The 22,560-nt window shown below is 36.6% G+C and overlaps 1 protein-coding gene across 1 annotated transcript; it reads left to right on the forward strand.

The window, feature by feature from the left end:
* The first annotated feature begins 509 nt into the window (after nt 1–509).
* On the forward strand, nt 510–18,085 carry ox (ubiquinol-cytochrome C reductase complex subunit oxen). Its single transcript, XM_081768227.1, has 2 exons — nt 510–731; nt 17,874–18,085. Exons 1-2 carry the CDS (start codon nt 591–593, stop codon nt 17,910–17,912), a joined length of 180 nt encoding a protein of 59 aa, XP_081624353.1. The 5' UTR covers nt 510–590; the 3' UTR covers nt 17,913–18,085.
* The last annotated feature ends 4,475 nt before the right edge of the window (nt 18,086–22,560 follow it).

Raw genomic sequence — 22,560 nt, forward strand, 5'->3', positions numbered from 1 at the left:
TGGAGGGACGATGGGTTGTAATACTATTACTTAGAGCTACTTTTAAGAGCTCCAAACTCTGGGATGGGTTTAATTTATATATATATATATATATTTTTTTAAAAAAATCTTCCTCTTCTGGGGGGCAATCGCCCCGATCGTCCCCCTGGATCCGCAACTGATTTAATTGATATGAGCTAGAAAGCAGATTTTACGTTAGGGTGACGCAAAACCGCCACAGAAAGGGGGTACAACAATAGGAAAAATTGCGGAGCGTACTAGCGTAACGAACATAAACAAGTAAAATTAAGTATAAATTCTATGCCCAATATCGCAAACTAAAACAATTATTTTCTTTTGCGTTGTTAAACCATTACGGAATTGAGCCCTTACATTTGTTTGTTCTAAGTTTTTAATTACATTGCAGTCTGCAATATTTTGCTAACTTTACACGGATTGAAGCAGGTCTTGCCTAGCTGATCAAATTATTGCTCCATACAAAACTAAAAGTGTAATTCTTCAAATCTGGTACCACTGAATTTCACTCTCGGCTGCTGTACACTGCAAGCTGCTTGCAAGCGAACTCTGGGAAGTGCATAAACAAAATAAAAATGCCTCTTGCATCTACAATTTACCACAACCTTTTCAAAAGGACGTCGACGTTTGCGTTAACAGTTTTCGCAGCTGCCTTTTTCTTCGAAAGAACGGTAGACCTAGGAGTGGATATCGTATTCGATAAAATTAACGAGGGTGTAAGTATATGGAGTACATTAAGTATCATAGTTTTAGGGCATAAAAGTAGGTACTAAAATATGTAATGTTTGTTCATATCGCTTATTGTATTTCGTAGTTTCTTTCGTACAGTTTTACTATGCGGACCCATGGTATAAGTAGTAGTAGTAGAAACTGATGAGCAGCCTCGCAGGGGTTCGTTGGGTTCTGTTCTCGACATAAAAATGAGCAAATGAAAGACTTCCCAAAGTTTTTCCGTACATAGCTGAACCTGTGCTCTCTACACAGCGCATCATTCGCATATGAGCATAAATCTCCTTATCATTCCTTATAAAATCTGTAATGTCCCTTTACAGACACAAGTGAAACGTATTGATTAAAAAAAAAAAAAAAGCCAAGGGGTATCATAAAGGGGAGACTTTTTTCGATTATTTTTTTCTCAATATCTCGCACCGTTTGCAAGATTTGAGCCTGCTTCCGGTTGGAGTTTCTAATTCATGTATGACCAGTGTTTTCTTTCTTCTTGCATGCAGTATGTAATAAGTAGAGACCGGATGTTAGGCAAAATGCCTATTCTTTAATATTAAAGATATGATCAAAAATAATGTTTCAAAGTTTATGTGGGGGATTATAGTTTCGATTTAAGCCAATTTTATTTTGCCTATTTTGCCTATTTCGACCTTTACTGCCTAAATAATTCCTTTAGTGCCTAATGTTGCCTATTTTATGCATTTTCTTTAAAATAAGCCTTCATTGGGAAAATATATAATTTATACAACATAAATAAAGACGCATATATACGTATAATAAGTGTTTGTAAATACAAACACGTGCTGCGTTACAATGTACATACAGGGTGAACTTCAAAGATGTGTATATACTTTGGGAGGTGATTAATTACATCAAAAGAAGACAAAAAGTCCTCTTGTTTTTTGTCGAATTCTGTGTCGTGTACGAGTGACAGTGGTGCCAACTTGGAATCGAAAATCAAATCTTGACAATTGGAACGGAACAGATAGGTGTGAACATACGTTGAGAAGTGATTCGTGACATGAAAAGAAGACAAAAAGTCCTGTTGCATGTTGTCGAATTCCTCATCGTGTACGAGTGACAGAGGTGCCAACTTGGAATCGAAACTCGTACACATACTTCGACAGATGATTCGTGACATGTAAAAGAAGACAAAAAGTTCTCTTGAATGTCAGGAAACACCTCCCGAAGTATGTGCACACTTTTATGTGTCGTTCCAATTGTCAGGATTCGATTTTCAATTTTAAGATGGCACCCCTGTCACTCGTACACGACGCGGAATTCCATAACATGCAACAGGACTTATTGTCTTCTTTTTATATGCATCATGCAACAGGTCTTCTTGATATCACGAATCACCTTCCGAAGTATGTGCAGATCTTTTAGGTTCACTCAGTATGTATGAATGCATAACAAGCTTCGTTTTTATATGTACAATAAAATAAGATATTAACAAACAAGTATGTTTCTATATTCTTTGAACATTATCTATGACCTGAACCTATTTTTTAATGGTATTGAGTATTTATCTTCATTATTTTGAGTTACATTTTAGTGCCTATTTTACTGCCTACTTTTAAAATTTTAGTGCCTATTTTACTGCCTACTTTTAAAATTTTTAGTGCCTATTTTACTGCCTATTTTTAAAATTTTTAGTGCCTATTTGCCTGCCTATTTTACAGGTTTTTAGTGCCTAAACATCCGGTCTCTAGTAATAAGCAAATACATTACATACACAATTAATTATAATGTCAGTTATATATGGTGTTTAGTGGGCAAAACACTCCCAAAAATAAGGTTCATCTTAGACTGGAGAAATGGTTATCCGTCCTTTTCCATTATTATTTGGCCATGAAACAAACGCCTGAGACATATACAAACCCTATATACAACAGTGTGGTGTTGGAATATATAATGTGATGCTTTTTTTTTTAATTTCAACACTTCCAATGTACCCGTAAAAATATAATAAAGAAATAGTGCCCATGTTTTTAAATATTCAATTAGAACTGGACAATCTACATGCAATTTGCAATCGATCAGTGAAAACGTCATCTTTCTAGAGCCTGTAGTTTCCGAGATCTCATTGTCGAAAGGATTGGCCACAAACATATAAACGTAGTTTAAAAGAGCTCCAAAGATGGCAGCACAATTCATTTTCATTTATTTCGCAGAAGGCTTATTCAAGGCAAAGGCCTTTGGACAATAATTTAAAAGGATAAACTTTGTGAAGAATATTTCTTTAAGTAATTTCTTTAAAGTACACTCTTTTAAAAATATTTGTCATTGTTATAAACGTGAAATCACAAATAACCGTAAATCAAACGTTTGAAAGCTAAGGTTATAGGTTAGAGCTCGGTCGCTCATATTTGGTACTGTAGCATTTTGATAGATAACGATCAGTGAATCCGTATAGTAAAATGTGTCAATAAGTCTGAACGTCTTACGTCAACTTCATTAGACTAGTGAATATCAATTGGTATAATTTGATTGTGGGAAAATTATAGAATAAGAATGTTGGACGAAAGAGAATTTCGAAAAAAAAAAAGTTGGAGATCAAAAATATGTTTAGCAATAGGAAATCATTACATACGAGTTGACTTCGGAGAAAGTCTTTTCGGGATTGTTTTGGAACTGGAGGGATCAATACAAAGTTAACGTAACCTAAGTTAATCTAATCCAATCTAACCTAACATGAACCAACACAAAATATACCAAGAAAGTAAAAAAAAATAACAAAAAATTCTTCCCCCCTCCCCAAATCCAAAAATATGTCGTTGATTCTTAATATATTGACATATGTAATTTCATAAAGGACGTTGCATTCATGGGATAGATTTATTTTAGGCAGACAAATATTGCTAGCATAAGGGTGGAAGTGTGCTATCCATTTTAGGTATACATATGTAGGGCGTCACGAGGGGTCTTGAGGGCAACAAGCTCTTCGTGGCCTACTAGTAGGAAATCCAGTATTTCGAAGTTTTTAAGAACACTGTTTTTACCACTTGCATTCAGAGTATAGAATAGTTTGTTTACTCTCCCAAGTAAGATTTCAGAAAACGTTAAGATTTATGGTGGTATCAATTTAATTTGAGCGCATAGCTATAATATTTAGTTTATTTGATGTTGTACTAATGGTGTTTAAGATACCGAAAGGATATCAATAATAAAGAAAATAATAGTTTATATTGATACCGTCAGACAGCATATGTTTCCATTATCACCAATAAGCTCTCGAGAATTAGCACATTTAACTAGGAAAAAGATTAGAAAGGGCCCGTCGGGCACAACATAATAAAGGAGCAATTAAGTCTTGAAAAGACTGTTGGTAACAAGGACTTTAAGGTTAGTGTAAAGGGACAAGTTTGCCGATAGATACGATAGTCACTATAGTCTTCGTATCTCTCCCATGTATTTTTTTACAATTCACGAAAATTTACAATTTCTCTTACAAATTTCAGCCTAAAGACTTTATTTTTTTTATTTTTAGAGAAGGAACTTCATAACCTATTAAAGGGAACAATCCATGTCGATTTTTTATTTAGAATTTTTTCATTATTGAAACAGTTCCATTGTTAAAAGTTTTGATATCTTTTTCAACAATCAAGCCATTTCAACAATGAAGAAAATTCTAAATAAAAAAATCGGCACGGATTATTGCCTTGGGCAGATTATGAAGTTCCTTTTCTAAAAATTTGAAGCCTATAGGTTGAAATCCGTAAGAGAAATAGTGAATTTTCCTGAAAGGTAAAAAATACATGGGAGAGATACGAAGACTGTAGTGCCATGTATCGGCAAAACTTGTCCCTTTAAACCAACCTTAAATCAGTCCGCATTGAAGGTGAGCAGCGACGCTCGATGATGGTAGATGATTTATTATCTCAGTTTTAATAACAAACGAACTTAGGCGCAGCATATCCCATCTAATAAGAGACTACTTATCATGGCACAAAAATTAGATCCCGATTCAATACAAGCAGCTAATGTAGGGCGGTTCCTTTAGAACGTTAATAAGAGGAATTAATACGCAAAGACAAGAGAACGTGATTGCAGTAACTAACACCATATTATGTGGTGAGGGTTGATCTCACCGAGTGTTACCAGTTTTATCTAGTTTAGGAAATTATCACACCGCACTTTACTAAGTTAAATTCTTCAAACCACTTATAAGTAATAATAGTTTGATTAAGAGGAGCGTTCTTATTTCACTTTATAAATTATGAATTCATCAGAACACAAGTAATAAAAGTTCTCAAAGCAATTTCTAAAATACTTGGAAGGAGATCCCCTTGGGTTAAGTGACTTGATAGTTAAGGAATGCAAGAAGTAGGTACAAGAAGGTACAAAAATGGAAACATGAAATAACTTGCTGTAACCCACCTGAGAACGCAGTCCTACCTTGGCATCTCTGATAGTTGAGATGGAGAACTCCTGGAGTTACCACCGATGTCATTGCAACCATTTCGCGCACACCGTGGCAGCAAAGACGCACTTACATCACGTAGAACACAAATAGCGATTGATGATACTCCCTTGAGCTTCGAGTGGATGAAATACAGGAGAAGTTTGGTATGTCATTACCAGGACTTCGCACAGGCTGGTCTTCTGATCTGAGCGTCGGAAAGAGGTGGTGATAGCGAATGGTAGAAACGCAGCACCCAGCAGATACTTTGATCCAGAGAGTGTTCCGCTTCTCCAGTACACTACAGCGTCAATACGCCGATGTCGGAGGTTTATATCATAGATGTTAATGTTAAAGCGAAGAGAGTTTAGTGACGTGTTCTAAAGATTCAAATAATGTAAGCGACAATGGAAGTCGGGAGTTAAACGAGTTTTGTTGAATTGCTGACTAAGTCCGTAGACTCATATACAATCTTAGACATCTTCCATAAGGTCCAAAGAAAGACAATTAAGTAACCACATCGTTCACTGGCTGTAATTAATTAGTAAGAAACATTTAGAAGTGCCATGTGATAGAGGATCGTAACAAATCCAGAAGCAACAAAGTTAATGAATAGCAGATAGAAAGAATAGTCTGTAACAGTATTTCGAACTTCCAAATAAAATTCACTAATAAGACAAGTAGTGCGGCGATGATGATGAGCACACACTGTTCGTTAGGTCATCAAGTGCTGTAGTTCTTGACTCACAGATACCGTGACGATATATGATTCTTGTATTAGTCCAGACGCCTCGAACTTGTGATATTATTCTAAGTCCATATTGACACAAAAGAAGTTTAAACACTACTCAGTGGATGGCGTCTCGGGAGATGAACTATCTCCTCCGGACAAGAGAAATAGTCTCCACGTAATGGTTCGACGAAATTTTCCTCCTGACGAGGGGCAGTATCTCGTCGTCTGAATGTTGGTGGACTTTTCCCCATGAGAGATAGTAAACCAAAGGTTTAAAAAGAACCTTATCAGTTACACACTTTACTACGTTAGTATCGTGTGTATAGGGGGTAAGCTTCCGGCTTACCTGATTGGAAGTTTGTAATCTTAAGGGTAGAAACTAAAGCTGAGCTCGTGCGTAATTTATTTTAGTAGGCAGTTCTAAATGCTCCTTGCACAATGGATAACTTTTTTATATTACGCCCTCATAACTTTGGTAAGGGTTAATAGGATGATCTCACGTGTACATAGGTTACACTCAAACATAAGAAATTGAAATTTAGTACAACATATAGAATGTATTCACTCGTGCCGAGTTATAATATTTAATTATAAAAACAGAGAGTGGCTCGAATATCACTTTGTGACTATGGGATATAGAAGTAATAAATCTACAGATCGTGACAAGTTTCGCATGAAGCTGTCATAAACAGGATGAGTAACCAAATTTATATAAAGGCATTTGTGATGCTGCTGGACAGAATTGAATGTTGCATTAAAACACTTGGGTATATTTTTAGTGAGTAATATAACCTATCACCTCTGAATGGACATAAAAAAAAATCTAACATTAAAATATTCTTGTCTCCTCTCGTTATTAGAGCTTTGATAACCAGATGAGAACCTTATTTCCTTTTTTTTGAAAAGAAATGTTATCTACGGCAGGCAGAGAGGGAAGGGAGAGACAGACTGAATCTGGCTGTTGGGAGTATGCTAGAGAGTCTAAGCTAACATCTGAGAGAATTTCAACAGAGCTTGTAACTCTCTTCGGCGTATGCGTGTTGATAAAAATAAAAAGAATAAAACAAACCCTTAGGCTAAACAAAAATAAAATCAAAATGAAGAAACTGAATTTTGTTGAATAGGGATATCCTTTTCACGTATATTCTTTAATATTCCTTTTTTAACATCTAAAGTCTAGCGTTATTGAACGTAATTAGCAAAGGTAATTGTCAGAAGGTAAGAAAAATAGTGGAGCGAGGCAAAAATTTTCGTAAAAAATTAACATGGCGGATTGCCCGCTACACATACATGACTCCGTGCAGGTCAAGTTTTGGCTCACGACTTGAAATAATTATTGAAAAATTATAATTCTTTTACTAATTTCCTTCTTCTTCTTCTCCAAACCTTCAAGCTGTGCGACATAACGTTATCCCATTTAATTAGCATAGATGAAATTCAAGGGACCATCACAAGTAATTGTTGAAAAAGTACATTTCTTTTACAATTTGTGTATAAATACGAATCCGGATGTATGGCAGTATATCTGTACTGCAGGCGCTAACCCATCTCACGTGTGAAGTTTTATGTCCCCTAAGTCTTGTTGTGGGGTTTGTTAAACCCCTATAAGAGAATTAAAAACGGTCACATGATCCAGATCATAGTAGTTTGGTTGCCATATTTAAAATTGGACGCCAAACTACTAGATTTCTTGTCTAAGTATATCACCGTACCCAGTGGTCCAAATTTACAGCCTGGTTGCTCATTTTACTCCTTTGTAAAGTAAATCTCATAATTCTAAATTATAGCAATTTGAAAAAAAAATGGGACAATGACTTATTTTCAAATACAAGTTTTTTTTTTTTTTTTTTTTTTTTTAAGTGGATTCAAAGAGCAAAAAATACTTTTACAAATCGAAGAAGTATGTACTTTTAAACAAATACGTCGTAGTGGATATAATACTGATGGAAATTAATAACATAGTGCCAAAATTTAAAATGAATATTGCAGATCTTTCAGAGTCGAGAGAAAGACTTAAATAATATTATTTATGAGGGTTCCTGCATTGCTCCAAAATAGTACTTTTATATTTACAAAAGTCAGAGCACAATGTTTCTAATTTTCTATAGGGACATACAGTTTCTCTGAAGCACATCTGGCAATTATATAGCTTAGGAAAGTCTTCATGCTCGGATGGGTCATCTGTCACGTGCGGAATTATAATACCGTCTTCCTTTATGCAACCAAAGTCCAACGGATTGAGTTCTCAGACGATTCCAAAGCACGAATCCATTTATAGCAATGCAAGTAGCTTCTTTTTATGTGAAGACTGATAAATCTTGAAGTAGGGCCAAATCTTGAAAGTTTCGTAATTTTTTGTGATGTAACTGATGGAAACGTAATTTATCCATTGTACCTAAGCTTGAGCCAAATACACGAACCAGAACTTATGTTTTGTGTTATGTTATCATTTAGTGGCCCTTTGCCAAAATCTAACAAGAGGTTTTCCGCACATGATTCTGCTGGTTTCAAAGCTACTGCTTGTAGTGTCGCAGTCGGCTGAAGAATAAATAGCTGGTAAAGCTGTTAAAACAGCAAGCGGTACTCTGCTTGCTTGCAAATGAGTAAAGTGGAATGTACCGCGATGATTTTCCTACTCCAAAGGAAATCCAAAGTTCTTGCAGTTCTAAAATTTCCAGTTCTGTAAGTAGTGATAGAGGGCATCAAGAAAAAAACATCGGTATCAGTAAAACAAGTAACCACTTTGCTTACTTTTAAAGTCGGTGTCATGTGAGAAATATGGGCTAGGATCCTCTCATCTGCTTCTTCATGATCAAATTCCAAATTTTCATTCTCATCCATCCCATTCTTGACAGAAACACATCTTGGCTGACTATGTGTTACTACACTACCAAGATCAGAATCTTTTTCCTGGGAATATCCAGTCAACAAAGTATGACTGCAACAATTCTTTGTTTCTAGATGAGTCCCAGTAGGAAGCGGTGTGTTCATTTGGGCTCCATATTCTACAGGTTGTTTCTGTGATCACGGAACTTTCAAGGGCTTTTACAATTTTCTTCTTAAAGAAGTCGAAAACAACGTTGATCTACTCAGTTGCGTGAGAAGCTTGGCAGATAGCTTTCCAAATGCTTCTTAAAAACTCTTCGTATGTCTTCAAGTTTAAAGATTTTGTTGGAATCTTCCTTGCAACTGCCATAAGATCTATAGGTGTTGCTTTACCAGATGATTGAGGAATTTCGGAATTTGGCGGTGTTTGTAGCTTTTTTCTAGAACCAGCCGTGATTTTTCCGATTTTGTCAGAAATCCATTTCTCGTCAAAAATAAAGATGTAAATATTAATTTCAAAATTACGAAACTTTCAAGATCTATCAGTCTTCACATAGAAGGAAGCTACTTGCAGCGCTATAAATGGATTCATGATTTGGAACCGACTGAGAAACTCAATTCGTTGGACTATGATTACATAAAGAAAGACGGTATTTTAACTCTGCAGGTGACAGATGGCCCATCGGAGCCTGAAGACTTTCCTAAGTAATATACAGATGGTGATCAAAAAAATGGAAACACCTGAACAAAATTGCAACTTACCAGATTAATATGGTGTCGGGCCACCTTTCGCCTTCAGAACAGCCTTGATGCGACGTGGGATGGAGGCATAGAGGTCGTGAATGGTAGCAAGTGGAATTTTACACCATTCCTCGTGCAGGGCATCGGCCAGTTCTGTGAGAGAGGATGGAGGTGGAAATCGTCGCCGGAGTCGTGTTTCCAAGACGGACCACAGATGTTCAATTATGTTGAGATCTGGGGATTGGGCGGGCCAGGGGAGGTGTTGAACTTCATCCCGATGTTCCTCAAACCACGCTGCAACAACGCCAGCTGTGTGAATGGGTGCATTATCTTCCTGAAAGATGGCGTCATTGTCCGGGAACAACATCCGGACCATAGGATGCAAGTGGTTTCCTAAAATTGCGACATAATCGTTGGCAGTAATTCATCCGCTAAGTGTGATCACAGGACCCAATGAAAACCATGATATTGCGGCCCACAGCATCACCGAGCCGCCGCCATGTTTCACAGTTGGGCGAAGACACTGCAGATCATAAGCTTCTTTCGGCGTTCTCCACACATAAACACGGCCCGTGGTTGGGAATAGGGTGAAGGATGACTCATCCGACCATATTACACGTTTCCAGTCATCAACGGTCTAAGTTGCATGGTCGCGGCACCATTTGCGGCGTGCGAAAGCTTTATGGTCCCTGATGAGCGGTTTGGCCCGTGCAACACGACCCCGTAAGTTCATGTCATGTAATTCGCGGCGGACTGTGATTGTCGAAACAGGGTGGGGGAGGTGCTGTTTGAGTTCTCCCATCTGAGAGGTCTCCCATTTTACACTACCTCCGTCTGCTGCAGCCACTGGACACTGCTGTTCCACTGCGCCTGACGTAGTATGGAGATCGACCTAACACACCACCACCAGCGGTCCAGCGCTGCGGGCGCCACGACACCACTGCCAACCCATACATCTGATGTGTTGCCAACTACAGGTGTTTCCATTTTTCTGATCACCATCTGTAATTGTCAGATGTGCTTCAGAGAAACTATATGTTCCTATAGAAAATAGGAAATATTGTGCTCTGACTTTTGTAAATGTAAAAGTACTATTTTGGACCAATGCGGGAACCCTTATAAATAATATCCTTTAAGTCTTTATCTCGACTCTGAAAGATTTGCAATATTCATTTTAATTTTTGGCACTATGTTATTAATTTGTATCAGTATTATCCACTACGACGTATTTGTTTAAAAGTACATACTTCTTCAATTTGAAAATGAAATGAAATCTAAGTTTTACGTCTCACGGTTATGCCGGTTAGGCTCAAGGAGACGGTGATAATGAGAGATGAGTGAAATAGTGGAATGGAGAAAGTGGGAGGAAACGGGAGAACCCCGAGAAAACCCACGAGCACGATGTTTGTCCACCACAAAGTCCACACGGCGCGAGCTGGGATCGAACCAGGGACCCCAAGCACCGGAGGTGAACGCTCTACCACTGAGCCACCGCGCCTCCCTACTTCTTCAATTTGTAAAAATATTTTTTGCTCTTTGAATCCACTTTTTTTTTTTAACTTGTATCTGAAAATATGTCATTGTTCCATTATTTCAAATTACACTATAATTTAGAATTATGAGGTTTGCTTTACAAAGTGCATGAATGGCCGAGTTATGAGTGTTTAAAGAAGGTCATGATCCTCCATCTTAAATTCAATATGGCGACTAAACGACCATGAAGTAGATCACGTGACCAAAAGAAATTAACTCTCTTTTAAGTGGGTAATAACATCCAGCAGTCAAAATTAAAGCACATATAACTGCACACGTGACGGGCTAGCGCCCCCAGTAATCCGCAAAATTCCGTTTGTGGTCGTATTTGATGCCTTATAAAATTATCACTGTTCATTTCTACGATCTCCTATTTAGTCTAGGTGTACATTGTGTAGGGGACAAATACGAACCCGTATAGGACGTTTTTGGCTCAACTGCTTCCCAGAGTTTTCGAAGCTTAAAAACGGTAGTAATTTGACTGATAGTCACGACTTTGTAACATTTGAAATTGAAGTGGTAAAAAGTTTTTAGCCTGCATTAAATATCACTTCATAACCTTTCCACTGGTCTTTATCTCAATCTGCACCCCTTTTCATTTTTGAGTCCTTGTATTTCGTCCATCCTGATTTCCTTGTAATTTGCTAGACGCTATATTGAAAATATGGCCGTCGTAGACATACAGAATGAAATCCGATAGTTCTAATTATATGATTGTGTTTACGAAGCGTGTACCAATATATGTGCAGAATTTTTGAAAATGTTCGTGAAACCAATATGTGATAAATCGTGCGATTTTCCGCGGAATGACCTTAGGAATCCTTTTTATGGGCGGAGTTTGTAACTCCTTGTTCTGATTCACTATGGATGTCAGGTTTACTGCCTCTAGGCTCACGCACCAGGTATTGCCTTAGGTTTCTCAACCTAAACTCTCAACATACGTAGGTCTTCGCTGAGATTAAATAAAATGTAGAGCGCTATCTTTAGAACTTCACAGCAAATATCTTTGGGCAAGTACACGCTCTACATTCACCTTCGGATGTATAATGCAAAACTGCAGAAACGAGACCAGCGGGAGCATATCTCAAAGAAGGAAGGAAAGATTGTCGACTGTTCAGGAAGGTATAAATAAATAAGGTATACTTTAAAATAACATAAGAAGACACTCTCTGCTACCATTTTTTATTGTGGCGTTCGTATTCATTTTAGTGTCTTAACTACTTATTTGACAATCGATAGCGTCAACGTAGCGCTAAACTTAAAAAGTTTTTATTTTGTACAGACAGTCAAATTCGTTTTACGCAATTATACATTTTTTATACACTTTAGGCGTAGAATTACTTTTATATTTATCATTCTCTCTTATAAGATGCTTATATGTTCATCATCTTGGACCTACAGATTGTGCAAACTTTTCTCACAGTGTTTGGTATGATTGACATGTATGAACGGTGACAAAATTCGTAAGGATGGTAGAATTATACGGGGTGTCTATCGGTCACGAAAGTTATGAAATCAGAAAATTGTCATGAAAGTCAAGAAATTAGCTTTTGAGTCACTTTTTTTTTTTTTTATCTGTACAAATATATATATACTGGAAAAATTTGTTGTATAAAACGTCAAAATTCACCCCCAAAAATATCCGTGATCGGCTTTAGACGCTAATAAATCGCAAGGAAAGCACGTTTCTATCACATGAATGAAAATTTGGCCCAATTCGCACCCAAATTCGCTCTTACTAAACTAAATTTTATGGTTTGGTAAATAAAAGGTCACGAAAAAGTCACGACATTTCCTTTTGGAATTTTAGTAGACACTCTGTTATAAGATTTTGCTACCTCCTGATTGGCTGTGCGATGTGTTCCATGAATGAGTAAATCCCAGCGGAATTCTGCATTCCGAATATGAAATCCTTGAGCCATATTTTCATTTTCTCTCTGGTACCTTCACACAATAGAACAAAATATACTTATTAAATAGGAAGAATTACCGTTTATAATGAAAAACTATATATTTCATTTGTTTATTTTTTGATTAAAGATAGATTTTAACAGTTATAAGGTCACGAAATTGGAGTAAATTATATAAATATTTACAAGCAATTGCAAAACTGGAAAGAAGCATAGAAATGGTTCCAGCTTACCCAGAAATGATCTTGCTAATCCATACTCTCCGGCGAACGTTTGTTGATTTCGAATCTCGAATAGATGTATATTTCTGGCTAAATTGTTATAATTAAGTCCTCTAAGGCTAATGTCCAAGGGCTCGCCTCAGTCTTGCCAATGTAGTGGTTTTCCCACCAAAAATGGTGGTCTTGAATGCGTTTGCTGGGGAATATTTAGTCTGGTGGCTAGTAGGAAAATCTAGTGAGTCGTGTAAGTGAGTAGATTTTTTAATAGTAGACTGGCTGTCTGATATGTGAAGTTTTGCTTACCAATCCTACTTCCACTCTCACTCTTTTCTACGAATGAATCGGAAACTCGTCAAACATTGTCTAGATATGTCACATCATTAATATTGTCGCAGCGAATAACTCCTCTTCCTGCGTGATGCATATAAATAAAATTTTTACCTTAATGGGTTCCGTTATGATTCTAATACCGTGAAGTACGAGGTCAGAAGCAAGTCCTGCTTTTAAGGAAGAGAAGTATCATCCAGTTAGTTTATAATTAGATTTAGGAGTAAAATAAAAACTGTTTGAGGGTGCCGCGGTGGCTCAGTGGTAGAGCGTTCACCTCTGGTGCTTGGGGTCCCGGGTTCGATCCCAGCCCGCGCCAAATGGACTTTTTGGTGGACAAACGCCGTGTGCGTGGGTTTTCTCGGGATTCTCCCGTTTCCTCCTACTTTCTTCATTCCACCATTTCATTTATTACTCATCATCACCGTCTCCTTTAGCCTAACCGGCATAACCGTGGGACGTAAAACTCAAAGATTTCATTTCATTTTTCAAAAACTGTTTGAAAGACTTAAATTAACTAAACTCTTGCGTTGTCATACCCATAGATTTTAAGTTAACATAACTTACGTAAAATATTGCCTCTCCATTACATCATTAACATGAGTAGAGAATTCTAGGAACTGAGAAAATCTTTTAAGAATAAAGAAGAATCTTTAGATAAGGCAATAGCCGGAATTGAATGCGAATTACAGAACCACCTCACAGTTAAAAAAATACGCTAGGATATGTAGAAAGGGTGCACTATGGCCTGTCTCTCATCTATGTCCTCGGAAAGTATGCGAACTATACTTCGGCCCCACTCCCTGACAGAGGAAATTTTCCCTTTGCTTACGGAAAAAAAGTGAATGACCTCAGCTGTGTTGCCAATTTGTCATTCAATCGTTTGGTCTTGACGAGTGAAGATCGTAGGCTACTTAGAATGGCTAACAAGATAGAGGACAGCAAAGTCCGTGAAATAATTCATTTTGGCAACGCTTCCGCATCTAACAATTGAAAGATCTCGGCCGCAACAACTTCTCCCTCCTCTTTTGAGGGAAGGTACGGGAAAGCACACAGCGATTGCAGCGCCAGAAGGGGCACAGATCAAATGGCTCTAGTGATCCTACTTTCTTCTACATTTTATCATTAAAAGTCACTGAATATCTGTTACCAAGAGCCTAAACGGTTTGCCGTAAGTATCAGACTGTCACGTGATCAGGTCGAAAGTCACATTGCGTACGAAGTCGAGTTTGGAGATTCCATAGCCAGGTGTGAGATATTTCAAGCATGTAATCCGCGTGGGGCACCCTGAGTAATTCGAAGAAAATGCGTATGCTTTATCATTATTATTGATTTTATTTAAACAACTTGCTTTTGACAATGTTCTATCCATATTTACCTTACGGTATATACCTCGTTTGTAAGCTCTCCCATTATGTCTTTGCAATAAGCTTTCAATTAGTCATCTCATTATAGTTTTTTGAGATATGTGGACAACTTCAGTTTTTGCTTTTCCATTGACTTCAGTGTTTATGTTTCGTGATTTTTTACTGTGTTCCATCCATTTTGGGAAAATCTGCTCTCGGAATATAGAATCTACGTAGTCTGTTCTACATTTGAGCTGAATTTCAGCAATCTCCCTGAAAGTCTGTTCACATCACTGCAACTGCATAGGCCCTTTCATCATCATTCAGTTCTTATAGTATCCTTAGCTTAAAAGGAAAACCGTTGGACGCATAAATACATAAAATCAGGCTATGAATATTTTTTTAGAGTAATGAAAATAAAAGAGAACATTGTTTTAAGTATTACTAAGGCCAACGCCACAAGTACTTTGTAAAATAATTGAATTTGAAACTCATATTCGAGAAATATCAGTTATCAGATAGCTGTCTCAAATACTTCAAATCTAGTCGCAATTGAGTTAGCACTGAAAATTAACATTTAATTCCCATTAATATTTATTTATTTGGAGTGTTATAAGTGCAGTGAAAAATATTGATAATATGCTAATGATCTTTCATCTCCACAGTTTAACAAGTAAAAGGCTATTCGCAATTAATCCATATTAGAATTAGAATAAGGAAACTTACCTGACGCATTCCATTTTAAGTACTATTCTGATGATAGTTTCAACGTCAACTGCCGTCTCTTTCGAATTATTAAGTCCTCTTGCTGGTGGATTTTACGTCCTTCTTCCATATCTTTTTATTCTTTAATAAATTTTGAATGCATTCGATTTCCAAGATTAGAGGAATAGAATTAAACCTCAGCTTAAAAAAAAAAAAAAGCAAAACAATACAATATGACATCGGCAACAGAATGTACAAGAAGGGATTAACAATTTACGATGGTCAGACATATCTTCGGTGCTTTAAACCGGAATAGCGAAAAGATTTTACCATTAGTTTATTATTGAAGCGTGTGATCTGGCAACTCTGACAACCAATCCATCAGAGGTGGAGTCTTGTTAATTTGAACTAGTGAAACCTGTACATAAAAAACTTGTATATACTGTACGTTTTTAACTTTCAATTTCCACTTTCTGATACATAATTTATAATGGTATTAATTCTTCAAATTCTAGAAATTTTCAAACAGAATAGGAACTAAAATCTACAGGTACAAAAATGCATTGATGCGATGAAGACGTCACTTTCCGTTGAAACAATATCAAAATATTACTCACAATGTGACGCATAAGAGAAATTTCTTCATTAAAAGGCTTATATACCAAGGAAATAGTATACATTTAAGTAATTGTAAAACATGAAGAAATGAAAAGTTTATTGAATAAAGTACATATTGTAATATACTACGTACTTGTGTTTATAAACATTACATCTCACGTTGGATTACCACACAAGCAGACGACATACCACTTGCACCACCTACAAGTCATATAACAAGGGAGTAGCAGCGCCACCACTGCCCAGGAGCGCCTATGTAACATTAAAAAAATCAAGGAACAGTCACCAGTCCAATCGGTTTCCCCCTCATCTAGCCTGCCTGGAGCTGTAAGAGAAACCCAACCTAAAATGCCTTTAGTTTGCTGCGGAACTCTAGGCTTTTCCTTTCCTCCCACTTCTCTTGCTTTGGAGCTCCGTCGGAATTCCAAGTTCAGTTGCTTAGCCTGCTTCAGGTCTCTTTAACTCTTAACTCCCTCACTGTTTACTTCGGAGCATTGGGGGTTTCCTACCTCACTTTGCTTAGCTTGTCTGAAGCTCTATAAAAAATCCTGTCCTAAGGCTCTACGGCAGCGTTTCCCAACCTTTTTCAACTTGCGGCACACTACAGGTGTAACTTGAATTCTCGCGGCACACCCATATATATATATATATATATATAATTACCGTGGTATTTTAATGTGATTACTAATTTCCTTCTTACAGAGAAGAAAGCTCGATCACTGATTTTCCCCCGTACTAAATCATTATACTTATTTTTCATTCTAATTTTAAAATAGAAAACAATAGCAATGAAATATAGGACTCGGGTTTTTAAAAATCCACTTTCTTTTTCGAAAACTGTATCTAACCTCTAACTAAAAGGGAAGATCACTAAATAACGAACAAATAAACAAATCTCCTATACTTTTAAAACACAAATGTAGGTAATTTGTATGCATGCTTGCTTTGTTGAATTTATTGAATGATATGTTAAAATTTCAAGTTACGAAATAGTCTGCAACAATAAAGAAGTAACAATGGTCATGACAATGATAAATACGTTTTTCAACATTAAAAATGTACAGAAAAGTAACACAGTATGAAATTTAAAATTGTAGATTTATAGTAGAGGTTCATAGTAATGTGAAATATAAATATACATTTTCCCCTGTCTTGCAATTTGGTTCGTATAGAATTAATAATTTGTTTCGATTTTCTCGCGGCACACCAGCGGCCCATTCGCGGCACACCAGTGTGCCGCGGCACACCGGTTAGGAAACGCTGCTCTACGGTCTTGAGCTACTTTTTCTCTACCTCACATTAAAAGAAGCTACATTGTAATGTTGCTGTAAATATTGTTATATTTAAAACATTTTATAATAATCCGATAGTGGGAGTCAATTCCAAACTTTAATTTTACTCCACGAGCTCCATCTACTCCCTGCACAAGCAAAATTTTACAAAATTGTGCTAAAATAATTATCTTGTATTAGATTATGAACAAAATCTGCACTAACATTCAAAGATATAAAGTGTTCATTTAAAAAAAAATGTCCAAAATATTAATTTTTGAGGCTACCATTAAAAGTGCCTTCCATACGAACCTCTTGCTGATTCTGGGTTTCCAGACACAGAACATCAGTTTCAGGTTAATATGTATTCTGTATTATTTGATATAATAGCAAATGTTTATAATGTATTCATTTAGGTGGATGTTGTTTTCATATGATTTATATGTAAGCGATTGTAATACATGAGAAGAAATTGAGTTTTTATTTTCTTTTATTTCAGAAACTATGGAAGCACATAAAGGATAAATATGAACAGTGAATGCAGTATATACAACATCAGCAAAAAAGGAATTAGGAGTGCTTGGAATTGTGTGACTGTTTACAATGAGAACTTTAAGATCTTGGACAGTAATGTGACAGTAACTTCTAAGAAATAGTCTGTGTTGTAGTTTTGTTCATTGCTCAGCGTTTAATAAATATTGTACAGTGTTATCAGTTTCTTTTTTCTCATATGATATTTTCATATTATATACAGTAGTTTTGTGAAATACTGTAATTGCTTGTAGCGCATTTATTACGTATTAAGACGTTGAGTTTTGTTACGGATGAACCACACAGACACTTTCCGATATTCTCTCAGGGGTCTGTCTTGGCTAAGTGGGTAGTTTTTTCATTTTTGTTCTTTGAGAGGGAGAAGGAAGTAGTATGATTCTGGAGCGACTTAATATGATACGGATATAACGTTAACCAGTGCTTTGCAAAACCTCGGTACTGAAAAAGGTAATCTGAAAAAAAAAAAAAAAAAAAAAAAAAGAGAGAGAGAAACAAAAAGTTCACGGAGATTCAGTTATGTTTGACTCTTGACTAGATTTTAGTTGCGTATCGAATATTCAAGAATCGAAGACAGGTACAATTTTACAGTAAGAAGTTAAGTATCTACATTTTTCTTTTTCTAATTTTAATTTAATAACTGGTTTCTTTCGTTCGTTACAAGAACTACTAATTGAGATGAAAAGCGTGATAATTCTTAAAGAATTACGGATCTCAAATATCACTTCATAAAAGTGTTTTTAATGCGTATGAAATTAACATCTCACAGAACTGTATTTGTTTTGTGATTTACTAAAGAAACTTGATTGAGATTTAACGACCCATTCGAGCATCGAGGCTATATGAAGTTGGATGTAATCAAGTTTAATGTATGCTTCGAACATGTTTTCTACCAGGGATCGTATCAGCTCCTACCGTGGCTTTATTAGAGAGAATTTTAACAGCAAGAAACAAAATTAGACAATAAATATTATATATAATGACTTTCTATATACCTTCCCCATTAAACGTAAGTCTATCTGCTCTATGTACACAATACAACAGAACAGCACAAGGGAGACTGGCATCCATGATTCAATCAGCAAATCAGTGAATGGACGCATGCGGTCGAAGATGGGACACGAAATCGGGGTTGTAATCTCGCTACGTAAAATGGACCATCTCTTTGTCGCTGTAGTTTATGCATGATCATGGTTACTGAGATTGTGGAGAGTCTTTCTTTCAAAGCAAGTACAGCGAAGCGCACAAGGAAGTCCTGAGATAAACACAATTATTGCGTCAGCTACCGCAGTGGACCCTTCGGAAGGCGGGGCCAACCCGCTGCTTTTCCCTTTACGCAGTCACTGGTCACTATCTAATGCAGCCCTGCCCACGGCGAGCAGATAGTGGAAACTCTCCTCGTGAACGCTCACGAGCATTCTACGGGCAAATACCATTGTTCGTGCTTCGTGGATCTTCGGGTTTCTTCCTTAGAGGAGCGGAAGTGTTGTCAACCTTGGCGGTAATCACTAGCTTATCAAAAAAAAAAAAAAAAAAGTATGTATGGTAACTGATTGCCATTTAGTGTAAAGTGTTTTTACAATGTGGTCACCGTTAACTATAGACAATACAAACTTGTAACAGCAATCAAATGATAAACTATGTACGTTCCTTTTCTTCTTTTTTCTTTCCTTTTGTTAAAGAAGGATGTGGGTTTGTTATATCCGAGTGTAGGTTTGTTATATTATGTTGTTTCGCTTTTTAGGAAAAGAGATAATCTGTTGATACGAAAAAAAACTGTAGCACTTGTTTGTAATTATCTAAGTATTATCTCCAGAAAATTAGCTTATGCATGTATGTGTGTACGAATAGGCTTAGCAAGGGGTTGGTTGTGGAGATTAGAAGCCACTATTACACTATCAATAGGAAGAATAGTATTTCTTACTCCACTTTTAAAGTTACTTTGATCGCAAAGAATTAAACAAAATATTAAGAGAGCCAAAGAGATTTTCCATTTTTAAGAGTGACCGTTAGTGACTGCAATTAGGTTTTTTTTTAAACAAGGAGTGTCTTTTTAATGAGGAAAAAGTATTGTCCCTGGCTGGTTGCTTGCCGGTGGCTTGTTAAAAGTGAAAAAGAATGTTAAATCATTTCAATGACTGAAGCTACACGCTTGTCTTTCTTCGATAGTTACTGACTTATTTTGAAAGTCACAATGTTGTAGGCCTACTGTAATAGCGTAAATTCGGAAAGAAACGTTCCAACTGAATGATACGAACAATTATTCCCAATGTCTTGAGCATGAAACGTGGGTTGCACGGATAACGCTTAAAGTAGGCTGGACTGCACTGGAATTTCCTTCCGGCAAATTACTGTTTGGTCGGAACTTAGTTCTTCTGTGTAATTGTCTCTTAACAACATTTGAACATTTCTTTTAGATAATAATAACTAACTAACACTATGGTCTATGGAACCCAAAGGTTCAATGCCGCGTTTACAAAATATTTCCACTAACTTATGTCCTTAGCCAACTGGATCCAGTTTCTACTCTGTACTCTTATTTCTGCAAGATCCATCTTAATATTGTCTTCCCATCTACGCCTAGGTCTTCCTAGTGGTCTTCTTCCAATTGGGTTTTCAGTTAAAATTATGAAAGCGTTTCTAATTTCTTCCATTCTGGCTACATGGCCTGCCCACCTGAGCCTTCTACACTTAATAACCCTAATAATGTTAGGTGAGCGGTATAAACTATGCAATTCCTAGTTATGAATTTCCTCCAATCCCCATTTTCATCCCTCTTTGGTCCGAATAATAATAATAATAATAATGCGTATTATTATTATTATTATTATTATTATTTTCAACCTCCCGTCGTTCTCCTATCAATCTAGCAACGAAAGGCGTTTACAACTTAGCAAACGTGAAGCGAGTGACAAGTTACAGACCGAATGCTAATGTAATACAACGTCACGAACTGTGTAAGCAAGCTGAAAAGGTCTGAAACGATTAGTTTCTGATTTTTGCAGTCGTTTTTACGTCTGTAAGATGACATGTTTAATATTAGTTTCTTTCTTTCTTTCTTGTTCATTTATTAGTTACTTCAACGCTAACTGTAACCTCTATCATGCGTCTTCCTCGACCAAAAAACGTACCAATTTTATTTCCTGCAGTGTTTTCGCGTCACTGCTTTCGGAATGGGGAGGGGAAGAGGACACCTGCACATTTCACGCTTGCGTCTGCTCAATGCTTATCATCGTGCGAATTTCTGGCCAGGCTTGGCCATAGGTTTTTTGCCATCATGTGTGGTTGGCAACACTTATCGGATGCAGTGGAAGAAGCGAAGCTAGCAGCACCTGTGCTCACCTGTTCTTATCTTCGCTCGTCCTCGCTCACGCTTTGGCTCCGGGAGCCAATTCATGGACAGGCCTGATCTAATGTATGGTCGTACTGAGTTCAACGAGCAAGCATGCAATTACTTCTTCGACCTACATGAAGTGGCACGTGTACACCACGTGGAGTAGTACGTTTGTGAGGCGTGGTATTTTCTTCGTTAATATTGAAGCAACAATGGTAGTAGATGTCTGCCACTTTCGATTGTAATAGAGATATTAAGAGTGAAGACGGAATATTCTTGAGATGCTTAACTGATCATAGAAAACCACTTCTTGCTATCTACTACTATTTTTACCCTTTAGCGATCACCAGTAAAACCAGTAGTCGATTTTTTTTTTGCCCGAGGACAATCCTTATCTGTATTACAATTTTTATTCTACGGTGATTAACGATAAATTCAGAAGTGATTTATATGTGGAACTTTTGGTTTGAATACGGGGTTAAGAAATAAATTACCTGTTCCTAGAACGCTAAATCGTTGTTTTTTTTTTTTAAAAAAAAACGCTTCTCGCTATCTATCATTTTTGATCTATGTAAATCACTACTGGAACCGGAAGCTGAGGTGGACTTCTACCGCTGCCGATTTTAGTAGAAAGTAAAGAATATAGATGAAATGTATTCTTGAGGCGCTTAGTCGATTGCATAAAACCACTTCTCGATGTCTGTACACTTCTTGCTCTATAATGAACAACGTAAAATCCGGTAATTATTTATTTCTATCAGTTTTAGAAGGTAGCAAAACAGAAATGGTATTGAACGTGGTCGGGCGGCTCTATGTTACTACTAATAATCGTTACTGGTAGAAATAGCAGGTTCAAGAATTGGGAAATAATAAATAAATGAATATACAAATGAACCAAACAGCGGTGACTCAATAATAATAATATTAATAATAATAATGCAACGTATCCGTTTTTGGCATTGTGATACGTTATTTTAAGGATTTTTTCTGTAATACCTCATGACTTCCAATTTGCTGAATGACATGTATATTCTTACCAAGAAAAAAAAAGTCAGACGAACGAGAGTAAAGAACCTTGTAAATATAATAATAAAGAAAAAAAAACAGCTTTCTTACAAGGCTGGCTAGAATATTTTTTATAATAAATATTCTAGCCAGCCTTGTAAGAAAGCTGTGTTTTTCTTTATTCAAGATGGACATAAGGCCATATTATCATAAAATAATAAATAAATAAATTTACTTAACACGTAATTTACCCCCTGGAGGCAAGAAACACTCAGACTATGTTCATTCATGTCCATGT

The sequence above is a fragment of the Thermobia domestica genome, chromosome 8, assembly GCF_964235325.1.
Source record: "Thermobia domestica chromosome 8, izTheDome1.hap1.1, whole genome shotgun sequence".
Lineage (NCBI taxonomy): Eukaryota > Metazoa > Arthropoda > Insecta > Zygentoma > Lepismatidae > Thermobia > Thermobia domestica.